Genomic DNA, 20898 nt, shown 5'->3' with positions numbered 1-20898 from the left:
CATTCTAAAAGACAGCCTAGTTAGCAAGTTTATTGTTTTAACAATCATTTCGTTGTTGCTATCTGGTGACTCAACAGTAAGGACTGTTTTAATGTGTTGAATGAACTGTGAAATTCAGTAATAAAAAACGGGTTGTGAAGCAGCAAGTCTTCTTTCTGTGATTTCACGCAAAAGCACATGAAGCAGAACTGAGACTGTGGAATCATAGAAACATTTGAGTTGGAAGGAACCCTAAAGCTCATCTCATTCCAACCCCCCGCCATAGGTAGGGACACCCTCCACTAGCCCAGGTTGCTCAGAGCCCCATCCAGCCTGGCCTTGAACGCTACCAGGGATGGGGCATGCATCGCTGACGCCGCTGTCCTTGGGGACGCGGGGACACTGGTGCAGCCGGAGGGTTTGTCCCGGGCGGAGCCGCGCCTGCACCGCCCGCTCTGCCGCGCGCGGGGGCGCACTCCGGGGGGAAAGGGTGCAACGGTCACGCGCGGCGCTGTCCCCGCCCCCCTCCCGCAGGGCGCTGTTCTGATTGGCGGGCGCGCCCCGAACGCCGTTCCCTCATTGGTGAGCCGGGGCGTCCGTTGGGTTTGAAATCGTGTGGCGGCGGCGGAGAGGTTGCGGCCGGCGGTGGGTGTAGCGCGCGCTGCCTCAGCCGAGCGCCCTGAGGACTCGTCCCGGGAACTGCTGGCAGGTACGGGGGGCTTAAGGAGCACGCTGTGACGTGGTGTGGGGCTGGAGGAAGTGTTTAGGTATCCCTTTGTGAGATTGGGGGATTTGGGGATCCCTCTGTAAGGTTGAGGCAGTGTGGGGCTGGGAGAGCCTATTCAGGGACCTCTTTGTGAGATTGGGGGGCTCGGGGACCACTCTGTGAATTTGGGGTGCTGTGGGGGTGGGCTTAGGGACCCCTTTGGGAGCTTGGCGTTGGGAGGGGCTTGGAGATCTTTCTGTGACCCTGGAGTCCTCGGGTAGGGGAACTCTGGGGCCGCTCTGTGAGTTTTGGGGGGTGGGGGGGATGGAGCTGGGGAGGCTTAGTGACTCCTCTGAGCTGGAGATGGTTTGAGTTTGGTGGGGGAGTCCGTAGGGAGCTCGGAAACCTCTGTGTGAGGTAGGGTGGTATGGGACTGAGGGGGGTGGCTTGAGGGCCCCTCTGTAAGCTTGGGGTGGTGTGGTGCTTGGGGGGACTTTCAAAGACCCCTTTGTGAGATTCCTGCTTGGGGTGCTGTGGGACCGGGGGCACTTTCTTGTCTAGGGATGTCAGGGGCACTTCTGTGAGCTTCAGATTAAGACATTTGGGGGTCGTTTCAGTCAGATTGAGGATGGAGAGAAGGCAGGAGCTCGGGGGCAATGGCAGGAGGGCGTGGTGGAGCTCAAGTGCCACTCCCACTGAATTCGGGGATGAGGTGAGGATCTTGGGAGCATCTCTGTGTTTTGAGGATGATACGGGGTTGATGGGGGACCTGGGGTGAGTCAGGAATAAAGAGGGACTGAGGCAGGGTTGGGTTTGGGTTTGACTTAAAACGCATCTCGCTACAATGGTGGGCACGGACGGAGCTCCTGCGACGCCCTCCCTGGCCTTGCTGCTCCTCCCTTGCAGTCTGGAGAAGGTGATTATGAGAGAGTTGCTTACCAGGCGAGTGTTTTTGTTCTGAAGTGAGATGTTAGCATTAAAATGCTTATATATATATATATATATATATGTATATGTATATATTGCAGTCAGCTATGTGTCAGTTTGTATGAAAGTATTCAGAGCACATACCAATTTACTTTGCCATGAGTGAGTGATCTGCATCTTGGCTGCTCAAGAGTTCAGAAGGATAATTAAGTAGAAAAATGCCATCTCTGCCCTGCATGTTCAGTGGCTTTTCAGGCATTTGAGATTACGTCGGTGTTTTGGATATTGTGTCCCAGTATTTGTTAAACAACAGGTTACCTGAAGCACTTTACAAGTTATAGGTAACTGAGGATTAATTATCTGATGTCATTGAATTTATTTTCATTCTTAACTGTAGAATGGCAGGTTCCTGCATGTGCCCACATAAATATTCTTCAAAAACAAGGAGCATTTTCATTTTTGAAATGAGCATTTTTCATTTTGAATGTCCACATCCCAGGGATGTGGACACCTTACAATAGACCAGGTTGCTCCAAGCCCCATCCAGCCTGGCCTTGAGCTTTGTTTTGCTATAGTGGGAAAACTTGCTGCCTTTCATAATACTTGTGTGCCTTGGATGCCAACCACTTGAAACAAAGATATGAATTTCACTTTATCACAGCCACTAGCTAATGAACTTGTGGAATGTTAGATCAAATCTCGACTGCAAATTTTTAAAATAAATGCTGAGTTACTTTTAGTATTTTAATCCTAGAAAAAACTTGATTATTAGATTTAATATCTAAAGTGTTATATGTATATGTTGTCAGCTTGGTTTGGATTTGGTTTAGCAATGGTGCACAAGTAGCTCAAAGACAAAGCTGAAAAAGTCTCCAAACAAACCTCCTGTGCTTATGGAGCTTGTTTTAGAAGGTGTTGACAACTTTATCATGTCCTAGGCTTATTTCTAAAGTAATTACAGTAAAAAATACAGTTTGTAAAGATTCAATTCATCTGTTGTCTCAATTTTAGTTTGGAATAAAGGAAAGCAATGAAGTTCACTTCAAGTTCTACAAGTGATTAATGTAGAAATACTTTATACATAAAATAACCCGAGCTAAAGCATTAATGTGATGAATACAGAAGGAATGAAGAAATAGCTAATACAGGCGTGCTTTGCATGCCATTGCTTCCATAGCCATTGTTTGCATTCCACTGCTGATTAAAAGTGCTGTTGTCAGGCTTGCAGAAAAAGCAGCTGAGTTCTGTGGAGAGTAGGAAGCAAATTTTCCCATAAGGATTAATGTAGGAGTGGAGAAATGTTTGGAGGCTGCATCTTAGAAATTTAAATGCATAAGGGCAAGGAGATTGAAAACAGGACTTAAAATTTTCCAAGTGTTCTTGTTACCTCTTTATGACACTGAAAACAATAATTTGTAGTCTTTCTCAGCTGATTTTCTGGATTTCAGCTGATTTCTAGATTAATCTCGAATACATGATGGAAAAACAGGCTAAGGATTAAGTGTTTGGGCACATCAAGCATTTGAGATCGCTTAGAATGGTTACACATTGCAGAAAGCTAATGTCTCTTCCATTTGATACCGGTTATCTTGCATAGGTGATACAAGATAATACATCAGCTCTTATGAAATAAATCACTTTGATAGCAGGTTTCCAGATAATTAACTGTACTTCTCAGGTGTCATGACAGGTTCATAGACAGTGGTTATGCTTAGATCCTCCTTGCCATACCTTGTCTGTTTCTTAAAGAAAAAATAGCCATGGCATCACTGAATGTTACTGTTAGACCTTTAAGAACAGCAGAGGCTCCAATGGGAATAAAAAGTAGGCAGAGTTCAACTACATATAGCGTGGTGCCTTGTCTGGTGTATTTTATGTGTGCTTTTTCTCTATTTCTAATTTATTTTCATTCTTAATCTTAGTTGTAGCCCAGGCTTTAGTTTCAAGTCCTTCACACTAGTAAAATTAGATCAGCATATAACAATCTACTAAAGCTTGTGCATGTCCAGTGTAAGAACAGTATTTGAGAAATACCTTTCTAGTGACAATTTTTCCCAGATTTGCATACCAATAATGTCTATGCTGCAAAGAATTCCTGAATCTTATGTGCTTTACAGGAGCAACATAGGCTCAGACAGTGCAGGAAAAAGCTAATTTGATCCAGGACTGATCCCAAACACACCCTAACCAACCAAATTTGTTTCTGCTGTTTGCTGGTGTACAATGCAGTGATGAGACCATGTGAATAAAGCAGAGAGATCATTGTCATGTGTCTCACCTGTCCATTGCAGAAGCAGTTGTGTTGCTTAGCTGGATGCCCTGTTACAAGAGACATGGCTGTACATCACTGGCTGAAGGGGTTGGGAATGAGGAAACATTGCAGGTGACAGAGCTCCCTTTAAAGGACGGGCAACTTAATTAGTAAGGCCATAATGTGAGCTGTGGAAGGCATAATATCAACGATTAGCTTCTCAAGCCCCTACCAAAAGTAGAGGGGCTGGGCTGTGCTGCTTTTAGATATTTCAGAGTCTTCTGAGATAGACCTGTCTGTATGAAGACTTTCCATGCTTCCAGCTTTCCCTTTGAAGCTGTTAATCTTGGCTAGTCAGTGCCAGGCTGCCAACTTCTTCCATTATCTCAAAGTGCATCTGGCTGACCACACCCTCTCATTCATGCTGCGCTGCTGTGTGTGTTGATGTTCTAGAATGAGTCTGCAGATTTTAAATGCAGAAAATGGAGAAAATGGAGGAAGCATTAAGGATGATTTAACAGCAGAAGACGCTGGCTTTTTCTTTGCGCTGCCGGAGCCTACAGGGAGACCTTCCATTCTTCGCGTGTCCCAGAAAGAAAACTTGCCACCAAAAAGTGTGGGAAAAGCAATGAAGGTAAACCTTTGGTTTTGTATTATTTTTACTCTTTCTTCTTCTGAGATCTCTGCTACTGAATGCATGTGGTATTTGGTGCTTGAAAGATATTGTGCTCATGTTTTTCCTTTTTCTTTCCCCCCACGCCTTTCTTAAAGGTAACCTTTCAAACTCCTCAAAGAGATCCTCACACTCGAAAAATCCTGAGTCCTGCTATGACAGACAAACTTCAGACTGCTTTTGCACTTGATGGTTGCCGTGAAGACGTGGCAGATGATGTTTTGTATGTACCCTCTGATGCTGAGTAAGTAGTGAATCCACTGCTAACTGTGTTACCCATGTGGGACATGCTCAAGTTAACTTTCCCTATTTTAAACCTCTAAAATATAATTTTCTATTCTATCACAAGATGTAAACTGTACAAGAGGACCAAAATTAATACTAACTGATACATAAACTTTTTTCAAAGATAAAATTTTCTTTAAAATAATGAGTTAATTTGATCGTAATATTAATTATAGAACTTTATTTCTAACTCCTCTGTAATTAGTTTCATTGAGGTGACTTATGGTATGAATAAATAGCTTGAGAAGAGATACTGTAAGAAACAATTTCGTATTCCCTACCTGATGTAGGGTTTTCACGTAAGAATACAACTATGCTGAAGCTAAGCCTTAAAATATCTTATCTTGTATGTTAAGTACTGTTATCTTGAGGAGTATAAACAGATAAATCTTCTGAAGGATTAGCTTGAAATGACACCTTGAGTCAGGGAGTTTTAAGATTTTCTTTAATCTAGCAACACAAAGTGAATGTAACATCAGTCACAAGTGTAAACAAGTTTATATGCCTTTATAGTCTAGCAGCTTGAGTCTCAAACTGGCTCATGGTAGCTGTTTGGAGAAGAGCATAAAGTCTTTAATGTTTCAATTTGGGGGTGTTGTGACAACAAAAAATAAAAATTTTTATTACTGACTTTTATTAGCCCCCTTTTAAAGTAGCATAAACATCTGACACCTGTAATTCCCACTAGCAAGAAGTTGCAGGTCTTAGTTTTGCCTTCTGCAAGCAAATACTTTTGTTTGTTTTTTAAGTACCCAATACTTTTATTTGATCCCTATTGTCTTGTTGGAAAGAGGAGAAAGGAAAAAAGGTGGCAACACTTAAATATTCTTTAAGTGTGTAAATTTGCTTGAACTGTTTATTTCCATGTACAGTCTGGTTCAGAAAGCTATTTCTAAACTAAAACACCACAATTGAATAATGTAATGGTATTTATGCCCCAAATTCATTGCTTGCACAAATAAACAAAGATTTAGTACTTAGAAAGTTCAAGTGACTTTAAAGGATCAGCACCGAATTGTTCTAGTTAGGGCATAATTGTATCAATGCACTGCTTGTACTGAACATGTCCTCTCTAGTTTTAAAATGTGAGGATTTGTTTGTAGCAAAAAAGTGAAAGGGCTCCGCGTAGCTGAACGGGGTCACTTTTGACTGCTCGCAAGTGATTGACCGTTCCAAGCAGGTGTCTTGCTCCTGACTGGCATTTATTAGGTTAAACGCGGAAGGAGAGTGGGAGGGACCTGAGTAGTCGCAGCCTGGGGCTGAGCTATTGCCGGGAAGAGGCGCTCAAACCGGGTGAGAAGGACTTCTTCAGCTCTTATCTCCCACCTCTGCTTTCGAGTTTATCAAAGAGGAGTTTTTAGTGAGTGGCTTTTAATCATGTTCTGTTCTGCAGCAGATAAGGATGGCACATAAAAATAATAACTTTATGGAGGGACAAAACAATGGGAGGAAATCCTGTTTCAGGAAGTAATGGCTTAACTCTCTGTAGTCTGAGGCTAAGCTTTCAGAAGTTGTGTAGAGTTTGGGGAAATAAAGTGGAGAGCTATAACTTGTAGAATATTCAGAATAGTGGGTACACAAACTCTTTAACTTGTTTCTTTTGCTAGAAAATCTTATCTTTCTCTTACTTGAGAAGTATTTTCTTGTATATCACTTGGCTCTTCAGATCTGCTGTTGTACAGAATTTAGAATGCCTGAAGTCCAGGTTCTGTTTTGGTATATGGGATAGAACCCCGTAAGACAGATGCTAGTGCATACTTTCAGGGGGGAAAGTATTTGCCGGAATGACGAGACAAAGTAATGACTAGTGTGGGAGAGCCTGAATCATGGCTTGATTTTGTCCCAGATTGGAGTCTGTTGTGACTCAGATGAATCTGCATGAAGATGGTACCACAAGTTGTGCTTGTGTTTGAGCTGCTGCCTGTCAATAACTCCTAAGCAATCTGTGTTTCACTGCCTAGTGAAAGGGCAATGTCCAAATGCTGTGGTGAGTAGAGCAGTCTCCAGGGATGACTGGCATAAGGTAGCAAGGTGTAGAACAGGAGGCTTAAGAACACTGACTAACTTCAAAGGTTGATCTCCCTATGCTTTGTGTGTACCAGAGCTCATAAATCTTGACTGTTTAGGTGAAAAGTGAATTCTTGCTGTTACATTTTGCTGTCAGCTGTCTTACTGCAAAAAAAAAAAAAAAATATTGCTCTGAGCATGCAAAGCTACTTGTGCAAGTGTTTCTAAAGATAATTTCAAACCATGCCTGCAAAGTAACTGTGGCACATGTAATCTTTCTTCATTTTTTTTAAATGCAGCACATGTCAACAAAAGACTGAAGCTGAAACAAACCGGATACAAATGCCAGAGAAGGTCAGTGTGGCTCCTTACCCAGATGATGAGATGCCAGTGAAGAGTCGAGGTTCCTACAATATTGATTTTGATAACTTAAATGACATCAATCCTTTTCAAAGTTCAGTACAGTTGCCTCATTCTCCTGGAAATCTGCAGAAGTCTTCCGTAAAAGTATCCAGCAGCCCTGAGAAAACTATTGAGGAAAGTAATGATTCTCTTCTGCGGGATGATGCAGCTCCTTCTGCTTCAACCACAGCAAGTACAGAGTGCTTAAGTGAAGAGAAGACTCTCATCTCTGAAAAGGAATCTGCACTGAGCGAGCTGGAGTCTAACAAATCCAAACTGTCCCCTGAGCAAGCGATTGGTGACTCTGAGCAGGGTGTGAAGTCTGCTTCCGCAGATGCAAGCCAAACTGATAATTCAGTGGCATTAGCAGAGGCACCTACACCTCCTGTACAGTCACCTGGCAACTTAGGTCCTGGTAGTTCTGATGTAACTAACTCTTTTAAAACTGGGGAATCAAAGCTTCAGAAAGTTTCAGTAGCAGAAAAAGCCTCTGCAGAAGAGTCAAAGCCTGATGAAGAACTGGGTGTCTCCAAAGGGAAAGCTGCAGAAAAGCCTGATGTCACCAAGGCTGGACCAGTAAAACTGGAATTTGACTTTGATAATACCACTGCTAGAAAACCACCTCCTAAGAAATTAGGTAAAAGAACTGGAATTAAACCACCTTCCAAAAAAATTCCTATTACCAAAACAAAACCAGAGAATACTGAAGTGCAAAATAAAAGTAATGTGGAAGATGAAATCCCTCTTCCTAAAGCATCTTATAAGTTTGACTGGGACAAACTTGATGATCCAAACTTCAATCCGTTTGGAGGAGGCTCTAAAATTTCCACCTCACCCGAGTGTTCTAAACCCAGCTCTCAGAAAGCTCACCTGCCAGAGGAACAGGATAGTGCCTCACTGAGAGGGCAGCCTCTTCTGGTGGAGCAGGATAATGGTCCCAGTACCTGTGAAACTCTTGAGAAAGAACCCAAAAATCTGTAAGTAAATCTGTAGCTGAATGCAGAAGCACCTTAAATCCATGTGAGGAAAGTTAGATAGTATCTCAAACTAGTCCGTTCCTACTTCCTTGACTGCCACCCTCCAATGCTGCTTGTCTGTTGTAATCTTTAACACAATTATGTTACAACTGCAAAGATCTTAATTGGGGAAACTTCTGAGATGACTAGCTCTAGGCAAAAGGTGTTCTTAAATCTTTGAGAATGGAAGGGAGCAGGCTTAGATGGGAAGAGCATTGTTCAAGTGGTGCTTTCCCCACTCCTCCGGGATTAAAGTGTGGACAATCAGGTGACTGCAACTGTCTTTAAATAAAACAGGGAAGTAGGCAGCAGTGTTGCACATGGTGCAGCATGGGAAAGGACCAGGCAGTTTTGTTCTCTGCTCTAAGTTCACCTTGAACTCTTAAGGTGCTATTTCTTCCCTGCATGTTCTTGGTATCTAAATGCTTTCTCAAATAAAAATACCTGTCTCTGAAGCTGCATTTTTTTTGGCACCACACAAATTATTTGAGAATGGAATGTGTTGTTACCTTTCCTAGAAAGTCTAGTTATTAAAATGTCGATGTTACTATAGACAGTCAGGTACTTGCCAGAACTAGACTGGCACAAATTGTTCATTTGACAGAAACGTTTGCCTTCTTGCTCCCTGTGTAACATGGTCAGTTACTGTTTACCAAGGTGACAAGTTTACTTACTGCTGATAGCACAAGTGGAGCATTGGACTTCTCTAATGAAGTTCACACCAATAATCAAAGCATTGCCTCGGAAAGAAGAGCAGACTGCTTGTAATTCTGTTCTTACTTAAACAAAAAACCTATCTTATTTTAAAAAAGTAATGAGCCTAACAAATGGAAATAAGAGAACAGTGTTACGAGGATAGAAATAAGTGATGCTTCTGTGACTTTCTGCTTCCTAGATAACACTGCTTCTGATGGAGAGAGAGCTCTGTCACATAAGGTCTCAGCAGGCGAGACAGTAAATTTACATCCCCACCCTCTGTCAAGCTTCCAGTGCTGTGGCAGTAGAATCTTTCAAAGGAGCTACCTTTGTTCAATTCATCTGGCAATATAGAATTTGAACTGTGTGACTTAAATACAGTTTTTTTATTTTCCCTTTTTATTTTGTTTGTTTGTTTTTGTGTTTCTTTAGGGGAATTGTTGAGCAGAGTGTGGTAGAAGACATGCTGGAAGCTCAAGAGGAGAAGCCAGGAGTTCAAGCGGAAGCTGAACTTCCAGGAAAGGGAGAAGTGGTAAGGTATAGGAAAGATAGCCAGTTCTTACCAAGTTGTTCCATGAAGCAGAGTTCTTTGACTTAATGACTTAATTTTGTGAAACCTATTTTTGATATTTTGTGTAAGAATTAGTGGGTTTGTGTATCTTCAACAGCTTTAGAAGGAATGTCAACTGTGCAGACCTGGTGTTTTGAAGGTAACATCAGAAACAGCTAAATTGCTACCTTGGTATTTAGTATCTTTTTTGATCAGCAGTTGCATATAGGGATAAACATAAGGGCTTGAACTCTAAAAAAAAAAGGCTCTTGTATAATATGAGCTGTGCTCAGTGTTGGTAGCTTAATTTCTATGCCTGTGAATTCTCATTTTATTATGTTGGCTGCCCACTTAGTTTATGACAATCCAGTTTGATCATTTAAATGATTTTCATTGCATTTTTAAATAATTATTTTAACAATTAAAAGGATTTTGTTTTTCTCATCAGGAGAAGCAAGCAAGTCCATCTAAAATGTTTCCAGTTAATGTTGCCCCTTCTCAAGATAATTTGTTTTCCACTGACAGTGGAAAAAAGTCAATGTCTGCAGAAGAAATTAAACCTAGTTCCCCCAGAACTGAAGTAACGGCAGATGAGACGGCTAATGCTGAACCTGAGGAGCTCTTCAGACCATCATCAGAAGGTAAGGGCATTTCTTTTAAATGGACTGAAGATGTATTGTTACAACAGCGTGTGTGTATATATTGTTCTACTTAAGTTTTATCATGGATTCTAGTTTTTTTTTTCCTCTCATTCTGAGCCTCTGAAAGGACTCCAGAACCCACAATGACTAGCAGCACTGGGAAATGTACCTAAGCCTATATCTGACTTTCTCTGGTTTAAGCTAAGTTCAAAAAGCTGACTATTAGAATTCAGCTGCCTGGGATGATGAAATTTAGGCTGGTACAGAAACTATTTTCTTAAAGTTTCAGTGGCAGCTTCTGTGCTGAAAAATTGCTCCCTTAAAATAATTTCTGGTATTAAAGATTTTGTAAATTGAGAGCTTTAGAGCTATACAGCTGTGTGTATTTGTGAGTCTTGTAGATTAGGCCTTAGCACTACTGGTTTCATACTGCAGTGTGAATGATCTTTCTGACAAGCATGCTTGTCTTGAGAGCTTCCTACATAGCTGTGACTTAACCACTTGGAAGGGTTATTCCTGGTAGGAGCATTGTGTGGAAGGAGGAGCAAATGGTTTGACTGCAGTGCAGTCTGTCACTCACCTTCATACTTGAGTGGAATCGCTGTATTGGGAAATGGCTATAACTTCATCTGTCAAACCTGAGCTGTGTGCTAATTTTAATGGTGAGATTGACAATCTTGCTCTTTCATGGGGCATTGCGTATGACAGCGTATCTGAGTGTGCTTGTCACTTTAACTATAGAACACCAAAAGTTCTTCAACTGTGTGCTAAATCTGACATATTCTTACAAGTATTTGGAAACAAATGGAAGCTGTAAGTTTGCTTAGCATAAAGTCTTTGCTTTTTTCAGGTCTAGATAGAAAGACAGTATTTTGAGCAAATGAAGAGCTAGAAGTCATGAGACTGAGAGAAGGGATTTATTTGCTTTATACACATCTGTTTGTTTCTGTCTGTGGTAGGACAATTTGACAATATTGCATCTTCATAGTATTGTTTCCTCCTTTTCCAGTTTTAGGAATGGGCATAGACTATCTGGAACAGTTTGGGACTTCATCAGTAAGTATGGCTTTAAGTATTTTGTTTGCTGTCTTGGCAGTATGGAGAAGAGAGGAAAGGAAAGATGTAACTATCAAGCCTTAAATGTTTTCATGAATTAACTTCCCTTTGAACTGTCACCTAGTCCAAAAGAATGTGATGACAAGGCTGTGTAGGGGGTGATGGTGCAAGGAAATGTAGTTATAGCAGTTCAACTAAAAATCAAAGGTCTCTGGCTGTTGGTGTGCAAAGGTGCTATTTTTCTTTAATAGCAGTGAAACTGAGGTGAATGATGTTTTACTTCTGTCCAAAACTGCCAGAACATGATGCTTTGAAAGTGCAGGATCATTGTTTCAAAAAGATTTCTTTCTAAGCTCTTTTGCTTTATGGCCAGTTTTGGGAAATCTGTCTCTAAATGGGGCTTGTCTTTAATCAGTTCAGCTTAGTTATTTTTTCCTCCTTGGGTCTAGAATAAGAGTATCTCTCAACAGTGGAGGCACTGAATTGAAATTGTTCTGGTCATGCTGTGTTTGTCCTTATTATTGTATGAGCAAAGACAGAATGGAGCAAAGACACTGCTTTTTCAGCTTATAATACTATCCTTCCCCTCTCAGTGTCTTCTGCTGGTTTGGAATAGTTCATTAACGATTGCCCTTTTGATTCTGTCTGTGAGCAGATTGAGTTCCCTTGATATTACATAAGGACCTAAGCATGTGGGCACAAAGTTCTCTTATGTAATTTTCCTCCTGAGAACAATACTCTGGCCACTGAAGAATAGGATCACCCACTGTCCAGAGGATTATTTGTGTGTGGGTGGGATGTGTGTGTTGTGCTCTGAAGCAGCAGATCTGCCAGTTTTTGCCTCTTTTCCTTCAGTTCAAAGAATCAGCCTTGAGAAAACAGTCACTGTATTTGAAGTTTGACCCGCTATTGAGAGACAGTCCAAGAAAACCAATTTGTGGTACTGTTGAATCAAGTGAGAGTATCATGACAGCTGCACCTCAGCCTGGGTAGGTACTGTCTTAGTACATAAAATCAGAGTTGTTTAGCTTGGAAAAGACCTTTCAGATTGTCAAGTCCAACAGTTAACCCAGTGCTGGGGAGTCTACCACTGAACCATGTCTCCAGGTGCCACATCTATACATCTTTTAAATACCTTCAGGTTTGGTGACTCCACCACTTCCCTGGGCAGGACGTTCCAGTGCTTGACCACCCTTTCAGTGAGGAAATTTCCCCTAATATCCAATTTCCCCTTTCTAAACCTTCCCTGGTGCAATTTGAGGCTGTTTAATCCAGTATTCTTCCTTGGGAGAATAGACCAACCTCTACCTCACTACAACCTTCTGTCAGTTGTAGAGAGTGAGAAGGTCCCCCCTGAGCCTCCTTTTCTCCAGGCTGAGCCCCCTCAGCTGCTCCTCATCAGACTTGTGCTCCAGACCCTTCCCCAGCTCTGCGCCCTTCTCTGGACATGCTCCAGCCCCTCAGTGTCCAAAGTGACAGTGAGAGGCCCAAAACTGAACACAGGATTTGAGGTGTGGCCTCACTGGTGCTTAGTACAGGGAGACAATCACTGCCCTGGCCCTGCTGGACACACTACTGCTGGTACAGGAGCTTTGCAAAGAAAGGCAGCACTTGAATTTAATGGTGTATGTTTGTTCATTTTTAGTCCCGTTGCTGATTTAAGTAAATTGCTTGAGGAAGCTGGAAAGCCTCTAGTGAGCCTTCAAAGTGAAGAAAAACCAAAAGGACTAGATCTTCTGGGGACGTTTACAACTTCTGTAAGGGTGTCTGGAATGCTATCAGGTTTCATGTTGATAGTTTGGGAAGGGGATAGCCTAGGTTCTGGACTTAAGACTTACAGAGATAATTTAGGGATTGCAGAATGTGATAAATGTTTATTTAAACTGTTGTTTTAAACCCGGTTGGATACTCATTTATATCAAAGTTGAACTTAATTAAGAAAATGTTCATCAGAATTAAAAGTGTTTTTTGTGGAAACTGATGCTATTGCACATAGTCCACGAGAATTTGAGCTGTTTTTAAGAATGCTGTAGTTGAACAATCTTTTTTTATGCAAGTCAAGCCACAAAAGACAAGCTTTGTATTGTAATTGCATTAGTGGGATGAGAAGCACTTTGGTTAAACTGGATGGTCTTACAGCTATGGTTTATAGTTTGAACAGATCTGCAAACAGCAGCTCATCCTGAAATGGTCTTTTTTACTTGTGGGGAAACAGCACGGTGTCATCTGCTTTGTTTCTGATAGCTGTAATTGGTGGACAGCAGTTCTGATTCTACCTTGTAGATATTTCTTAGAGCTATCTGGTCAACTTCAAAGTAAGAAAGTTTGATGGTAACAAACTTCTGGATGTATCTTGTATGTTTAAGTGAGATGTGTTGACTTGATACTGAATAATGTGCATACAGCTACTCAATGGCATGACAGTAGGAATCTTTTGAAACTTTGCATTTTTCTTTTCTTTACAGGACACTGGTCCCCTAATTCCAGGCTCCCTGAGCAGTGATGTTCCTCCAGTCCCTTTTGCTGCTTCTACAGATGCTGCAGTGGATGCTATTATAGATGTGCTAAAATACAGCCAAAAAGACATGGATACAGCTGTTGAGCTGGTTAAGAGAGAGGTATCGTGGCCCTTCCAAAGCAGAACTTGGTATAGCCTTGGAAGGTCCTTTGGTTTAGATTATCTGGCATAAATCTCTACTTTGCAGTTTTTTTCATCATACTTGACATAAGTATCTCATTCTGAAAAGCTTGCTGTGGACTTGGTGGATGCTGTAGGTATAGAACTCTTTAGAGCTAACACTTCAGGGAATAGGATAAACTCCATTATTAGTCAGCTTCTGCCTTAGATCTGGTCACTATTAAAAGGCACATGTTATCAGATGGGATAGTTAGGCTTAATATCAGTGATCTGGATACTTCTAATTCAACAGGCAGAAAATACATTTTCATACCAATGGAAGAGAGTGACTTCTTATGTAATTTCCAAAAACCAGATAAAACTGCAGTGCCAACTCAGTGCTATGGTCAGATCTTTTCTTGTGGGATGTGAATGCACAACAATATATCCAGCTAATAAAGTGAAGGTGAGATCTGGAGCTCTCTCTAGAGGAGAAGGACATTAGTGAAGGAGGGAAGAAGTAGTTCGTAAGATTTTAAGCCTGTTCTGTAATTACAGAAATTGCCTTTAAAAGCCCATCTTCTGACAGATGCAAGATGATTTATATATCCACTCATTTTAAAAATTTGAGTACTTGATTCATTATGGCTTCTGAGGTATGCAACTTCACAAACACTAGATAACGTAAGAGGAGTATGGAAGCATAAGTGTCCTTAAACTAATTGTATCACTTCAGTAAAAAATGTGGCTTTCAAAATTCCTGACTGCTGTACTGCAGGCAGTGACAATAGGGACACCAAACAAAGATGACCTATGATTATTTGCTGCTTAAGTTACTCTTTTGTTTTAGAGTACAGAGACAGTGGCTTTTCTAGGAGTAGCTTTTACTTTGTCATTTAGGTGACGACTTTTGCCCAGCATATTATCTAGTACAGGAAAACAGATGTGGCTTTGACAGGGGACAGCTCTTAGTGCATTGATCTAAAACTAAGAATCTATATAATAGCAGGGGGTAAAGCTTGTAATATCTTAAAAGTGCTGCTCTACTTTCTTGTTTGAAAGAACTATTTTAAACCTGCAAACACCGTTATAGTTGTGACTGGATGACTCCAGCTGTGTTGCTTAAATAAAAAGGCTTGGAATTACAATATTAACCTGAAAGGAAGATAGACTAAACTTCAGGGGTTTTTTTTTTTTTCCCCTCTCTCAAACAACTCAAGAGTAGGAGGAAAGGGAAAACCTGTTTTCCCTGTGAGCAAATACAGCACTTATGAAAGCTTGCTTTTTTGGGGTCTACTGAACCCTTTCTGAGTTTACAAGTGCAAGTTTCTAACTTGTTTCCATCTTCTCATACTTTTGCTTTTGTAATGTTTTGTAACATTTTTTTCTAGCTTAGCTATCGCTACTTCTCTTTATAGGTTGTGCATTCTTTTTTCACTAGTGTCCTGCTTCCTCTCATCTGAATATATTTTAAGTGAGTTTGCTCTAAAATAAATACTGAAAAATCGGTGTGCTACAGTTTACTGTGCAGTTTTGGGACAGAATTAGCAGTAATCATGTGCTTTCACTTTCTTTTTTTTAAAAAATTCCAGGTTATTTTATGTATTTTGGGCCTCTTGTCTTTGAAGGCCTCCTGCACTGCAGTCAGCTGTGTTACAGTTCTTAAATGTAACTTTGTCCTGAGGCCGCTGTTAGGATGTTGCACGAAGCGTTTAGCAAAAAGTATTTGTGCTGCTTAATTCCATTACTGTTACTGTGAGTTCTGCTTCAGTTCAGCTGATGTGAAATAGTTATGATTATTCTCAAATGAATTGAGGCATCTTTTTATCCTCCCCTTTCCATGTTTCCTAATTTAGTGTTGAATATAAATTATTTCAAACAGCAGTTTGGTCTTGAATAAGCTTCTGGTATTTGTTCTCTCATGTGTTAAGATTAGCAGGTTTGTGAAGTGCTTTTTTTTTTTTTTTTTTTTTTTTTTTTTTTTTTTTTTTTTTTGTCTGCCTTGTAAATAAGAGGGAAATATGTGTCACTTGAGAGAATGTTCCTTGGCCCATTGTGTTCTCTCGGAAGTTATAGTGATTGACACAGACACTGAGTAACAGAAGCCAAGAGGTTGGTTGGCTGAGTTGGCTCTGATCTTGTCACTTGAAGAGATACTGGTAATATGCTGGGAGTCATATATGCAAGATCTATGTATTAATCTAAATCTTATTTAAGTCAAGTTTGTAATGAAACGATTTAGATTCTGTTAAGCAATTAGAAATTATTTCTCTCTCTGTATTAAAAGTATATCAAAGTTGCCCTTCAGACTATTTTTAGTATCAAATCTTTTATCTCTTTTTGTGCAAAAATAAAAACTTACCTTTTTACCCTCAAAGGTTCAAGAGAAAGAGCTGGAATGGAGTAAGAAGTATAATAAGCTTCATATGGAATACAAGGAAATGGGGTATGAATCTGTCCTGACTTTTATATCTACTTATTTACTCCTGATACTTTTTCTAACTTATGGTCAACTTTTCTTTTTCATGGTTTGTAGAAAAATAGTTGCTGAATTTGAACGGACAATAACACAAGTTATGGGTAAGTTCCATATTTACACGTTGAGTGTCTTGGGGGGCTGGAGCATGCTTAGCCCGGAGTTACTAAATGAGGGTAGTACTCTTTCATCTCTGACATTAATATTTCAAGTGCAGGATTAGTGTAAGGTTTAAGACAAAGTTGACTAACAATTTTATGCATATTCATAGACATGATGTCACTTGGTAGGTAAGGATGACTTTTTGAATCAGGCATGAACACACTGGAGTTTGAGCTGTTGGTTAATTAAAACTGCAGATCCAGTTGTCAGCACTTTCTGTTTAATTGTTTATTATCTGGCATCATTTAAGTGGTGAGATATCACTAGAAGTTCTTGCTGGACAGATCTGGCCTTTTGCTTTAGTCAAGTTTGTGACTTCAAAACTAGGGAAGACATACTGTGAAACTCTTGTTGTATAGGTGTACTTTCTTTGCTCAAAGCTGAATAGGCACATCTGTGCCCACTCCTTTGTGCTTCTCTAAGACTATGGGAAACACAGCTTGGGTGTGCTAACACAAACCTGTCCTGAAAGTCTGCTCTGCTAGTCTGACTTGTTATCCCAGTCTCCTCCAGATCTTCCAGCTGTTGTGTATGTTGAATGAAAAATATTTTTGGATTCCTTGCTTCTATCACAACATTTGAGGCTCCTGCTACAGTAAACTAGGGTGGAATATTTTGACTACAGTGCAGGCAAAAAAATGCATTTGGCAAGCAACTGTCATTGTGTTTAATGGCCTTAAGTTTGATGTGAGGTAATATGTAGCAAATAGAGACAAAGACAGACTTCTTGAAAGCAAGACAGAAATGGTGTCTTTCCAGTGAGAGGCTGTGTTATGAACCTTTGTAGGAGGAAGAATTGAAGGTGTGGGGGTTATCTCTCTGTACTGTGGAACTAGTTTTATTCTAAAGTAATAACTATCATGGGTTAACTCTGCTTTCTCTAGAGGATGCTCAGAAGCAGAAGGAAGCCTCAAGGAAAGAAATACAGAGGCTGATGGAAGAGAATCAGCAAGCTACTTCAGATCTGAACTCTATGGAGAAGTCTTTCTCTGAACTCTTCAAACGACTTGAAAAACAGAAAGATGCGTTAGAGGGTTACCACAGAGTAAGATGATTTAATGCAAATAATGTCCTTCCAAGATAAATGAGATTTAGTGGAGAGGAAATGATGAAATTTCTAGAGCAGCCATTAGTTAGGTAGTATAGGGACTACCTGTAAAACCAGGTGCTAAGTTCTTTAAATAAAAGATTATAAAAAGACTATTGATTTGTTGTACTTAGTGACTGACTTGAAGTAAGATAATGCTAGCTGTTAGGAGGCAAAGTTTCTTCAGAAGTGAGCTGTTTTTTGCTGCAACACATAATTTTTGTTAATCATAGAGATACTCTCATGTAGCAACTGCTGCATGAGAGCAGCTTGTTTCCCCTACATCATATTGAATGGACGTTGAAGAGGATTTGCAATTATAAATCAGAATAATAGTTTGAGTGCTCTTTACGAAGATGTTTGTGGGCTTTTTCTAAAGCTAATGTCAAGCCTTCATTCTGCAGCCTCTTCAGAGGCTGGAGGAAGGAAGCTAATGAGTATAAGCTATAGTTTCTTACTGCCTGAAATTGATTCAGTTGGTGCTTAAAAAAGTGCCTTCAGATTTTTTTTCATTCAGTTATCCTTTAATGTCCCTGTTTACTAAAACTTATAAACTAGCCTGTTAGGAGTTCCATGGTAGTCTAGGTTTGAGAAACAGGCATAGTGTCTGTTACAACTTTAATTTCCTCTTTACTGAGATATCAGGCTTCCTTCATCTTGTGTCCCCTCCAGCTCCACTCTAAATTCAGAAGCCTTTTCTGTAGCACAGAGATAAGCATCACTTGGAAACACAGTTCCTAAATTCAAGACCTGCAATTAGTAAAGTCTTAGCACCTGTTTTGAACAGTTCCAACTTCCTACAATAGCTAATAAAATATGTTCATAGTGTGACTACCAAGGTAATTTTCTTGCTGTTAGTGGTGGATTTGTTTACATCAGGGCTGAATCTTTCCATGGGTTCTTAGAAGTTGGGTTTCTAGGTATTTTTGGGACAATTGCAACTTAATACAAAGCTGATTTTAAAAAAATCAAAGCAAAACAAACAAAACCAATTAGTGACTGTAGTTTTAGTGACTTTCTTTACTAGAGTTTGCTACTAAGTAGTGTATTGGGGGAAATATGGTGAATAAATGTTTGCAAAGTTAAGATAGTTGAAAGGAGGCAGTTTAGTCCATGTAGGCCTGTGGGACTTCACAGTTGTTCTTCTTACTCCAGTGAGCAAATACTGCTGCTTAAAAGTGTAGTCAAATAGCCCATTTGTCAAGTGGAGAGACTCTTCCAACTACTATCATAAAAGGCTGACTAAACTTCTTTGGTTTTGGGACAGAATGAAGAAGTTCTGAAGAAATGTGCAGAAGATTACTTGGCTAGAATTAAAAAAGAGGAGCAGAGATATCAGGCACTCAAAGCACATGCTGAAGAAAAGCTGCAGCAGTAAGTAACATGTCAAGTGCCAGGAGTGAAATATATAGTTTTCACAGTTGCTGCAGAATGTGGTTCAATAGTGCCAAAACTTGGCTTAGACATGTTTCATTTGGTGATTAATCCAAAGTACAATCATCTAGTGTGATTCTGTGAAGAGTTTTGTTGTGCTGTCTGAAGGGATGTAAACACCATCTTGCACCTGTTTCAGAGCCAATGAGGAAATTGCCCAGGTTCGCAGCAAAGCAAAATCAGAGACTGCAGCACTTCAAGCCACCCTGCGCAAAGAACAGATGAGGATCCAGTCTTTAGAGAGGAGCCTTGAACAAAAGGTCAGTCACAGTGCCATTGGGTGAGTCTCTTCAAGCTATTGCCTTAGACTAGGTCAGCAACTCCCTTGTGCCAGGGCTAGAAGGAGCCTTGCTAACTGTACTGGTTTTGATGGCTGCTGTCCTGGCAGGCTTTGGGAATTAGGCATTGAGACCTAAGACACAAGTTGTCATGTCAGGACTTGTCTGTATGTTTAGATTTTTCTTGGAGCACAAGGTTTGTTCCCAAACCAGTCTGGGCTACTGTCAGGAGGTTACCTGAACTACAGAAGGAGATGGTGATTAACAGTTACACATGATGCAGAGCAGAATCTGGGAATAAATTTTGAATAACTGTCTGGCTCAGCTTGTTCATGAACATGACTTGTAAGCTGTTAGCACTAATATATATTTAACTGTATGTGACTCAAGTTTTCAGTATTGTTCAGGCCATTAATCCTTGTACTTTATATTGTTTCCTATTGGATAGGTAAAGTCTCAGAATGCTTTGTAAAGGTGCATCTGTTTCCTTTGTTGGAAGCCTTCAAAGGAATAAGACTTTTGAGGATTAAAAGTCACTGCTGGAGATGCATGCTGTTAGTTTTACTGCATCATTGTTGTCTCTGCCAGCATTAAAGACTCAAAAATGGATAATGCTGACACATTCCTATTATGGAAAAAAACCATATTTGTGAGTCTTCAGTCTTAGGGCTAAAGTTTGCCTAGCTAAGGAAACAGTAGGCCTGTAACTGGAGAGATGAGAGAAGCCATTTAACACAGAACTAAGTTTGGTCTTGTCATAGATACAGTAACACTTTGTTAAGAAATGGTTTAAACATTCTATAAGGAATTCTACAAACTGGAAGTTGTCACATGTCAGTAAAAGTGTCAAGGCATCATTTTACAGAGTCTGTCTTGTGAAGATTAAAAGCAAAACTGTCCCTGTCTTGAATTTTGGTGTACCTAACAAAGGCTTTGAGTCCCAAAAGTCTTGTTTTCCTGGATCAGTTGGTCTGCAAGTATTATGGAAATGTCTGGGGAAGAAGTAGAAAGAGTATAGTGGATTCTGGCTCATTTCCTGAGGCTCCTAAGGATGCCATGTGACCTTTGGCATAGTAGACTGTCCTTTACATTACATTTGCATTAGCCACTACCATGTAAATGGACTTTCTATTCCATGTATTGGTGAACAGGACTTTCAACTTGCTCACAAGGTTGTAACATAGTTTGGACATACCTGAAACTCACTTTTTTCTTTCTTCCACAGACTAAAGAAAATGATGAATTAACAAAAATCTGTGATGACTTGATCTCGAAGATGGAAAAAAATTGATATCGTAACTGTCTTGTAAATATGTTTAGTTTCTCTGACTTGCTGTCTTGTGTGTTCACTCACTTTTTTATGTATGTTGGGAAAAAATAAAATACTTGATTCACACTTGTCTTTCATATGATTGGCTGTATCTTTTGTAGGAAACATGTATTAAGTTCAGTTGCTGCTTCCAGTAAGTAACAATGTCTTCCATAACATTTTCCCATGTTGCTCAAAGGAGAAACTTTTAATCAGTGTACCTTCAGTCTGTTCCCTGTGTAAGAACTTCAGAGTTCTATTCTTGTGACCTGGTTGTGCTGGGGAGGGTTGCCATGGGCCATGTCTCTATTTTGCACTGCCTGCTCTCTCACTTAAATTGAGGCAT

At 40.3% G+C, this 20898-nt stretch overlaps 1 protein-coding gene across 2 annotated transcripts; it reads left to right on the top strand.

Moving 5' to 3' along the window:
* Positions 1–599: 599 nt before the first annotated feature.
* Positions 600–20650, top strand: TACC3 (transforming acidic coiled-coil containing protein 3). 2 transcript variants are annotated; one of them, XM_039551260.1, is made up of 16 exons: positions 600–688; positions 4317–4497; positions 4635–4780; positions 7128–8207; positions 9375–9474; positions 9941–10133; positions 11143–11189; positions 12045–12178; positions 12835–12946; positions 13655–13807; positions 16185–16252; positions 16343–16386; positions 17329–17489; positions 18799–18905; positions 19105–19225; positions 20469–20650. In XM_039551260.1, the coding sequence occupies exons 2-16, from the start codon at positions 4318–4320 to the stop codon at positions 20532–20534; spliced, it is 2712 nt and encodes a 903-aa protein (XP_039407194.1). In that variant the 5' UTR covers positions 600–688; position 4317; the 3' UTR covers positions 20535–20650. The 2 variants fall into 2 exon arrangements, with proteins under 2 accessions (XP_039407194.1, XP_019142927.1); XM_019287382.2 differs by lacking the exons at positions 600–688; positions 4317–4497; positions 4635–4780 and adding an exon at positions 6048–6114.
* The last annotated feature ends 248 nt before the right edge of the window (positions 20651–20898 follow it).

Source organism: Corvus cornix, chromosome 4 (assembly GCF_000738735.6).
Source record: "Corvus cornix cornix isolate S_Up_H32 chromosome 4, ASM73873v5, whole genome shotgun sequence".
Classification (NCBI taxonomy): domain Eukaryota; kingdom Metazoa; phylum Chordata; class Aves; order Passeriformes; family Corvidae; genus Corvus; species Corvus cornix.
This window is presented reverse-complemented; position numbering and strand designations above follow the sequence as displayed.

Excerpts from the sequence above, each read along its gene's own strand:
- TACC3 (XM_039551260.1), top strand. The coding sequence starts at position 4,318 with ATGAGTCTGCAGATTTTAAATGCAGAAAATGGAGAAAATGGAGGAAGC. Across the intron at positions 13,808-16,184 it reads TTGAGCTGGTTAAGAGAGAG|GTTCAAGAGAAAGAGCTGGA; the intron begins GTATCGTGGCCC and ends TTACCCTCAAAG. Across the intron at positions 16,387-17,328 it reads GACAATAACACAAGTTATGG|AGGATGCTCAGAAGCAGAAG; the intron begins GTAAGTTCCATA and ends TGCTTTCTCTAG.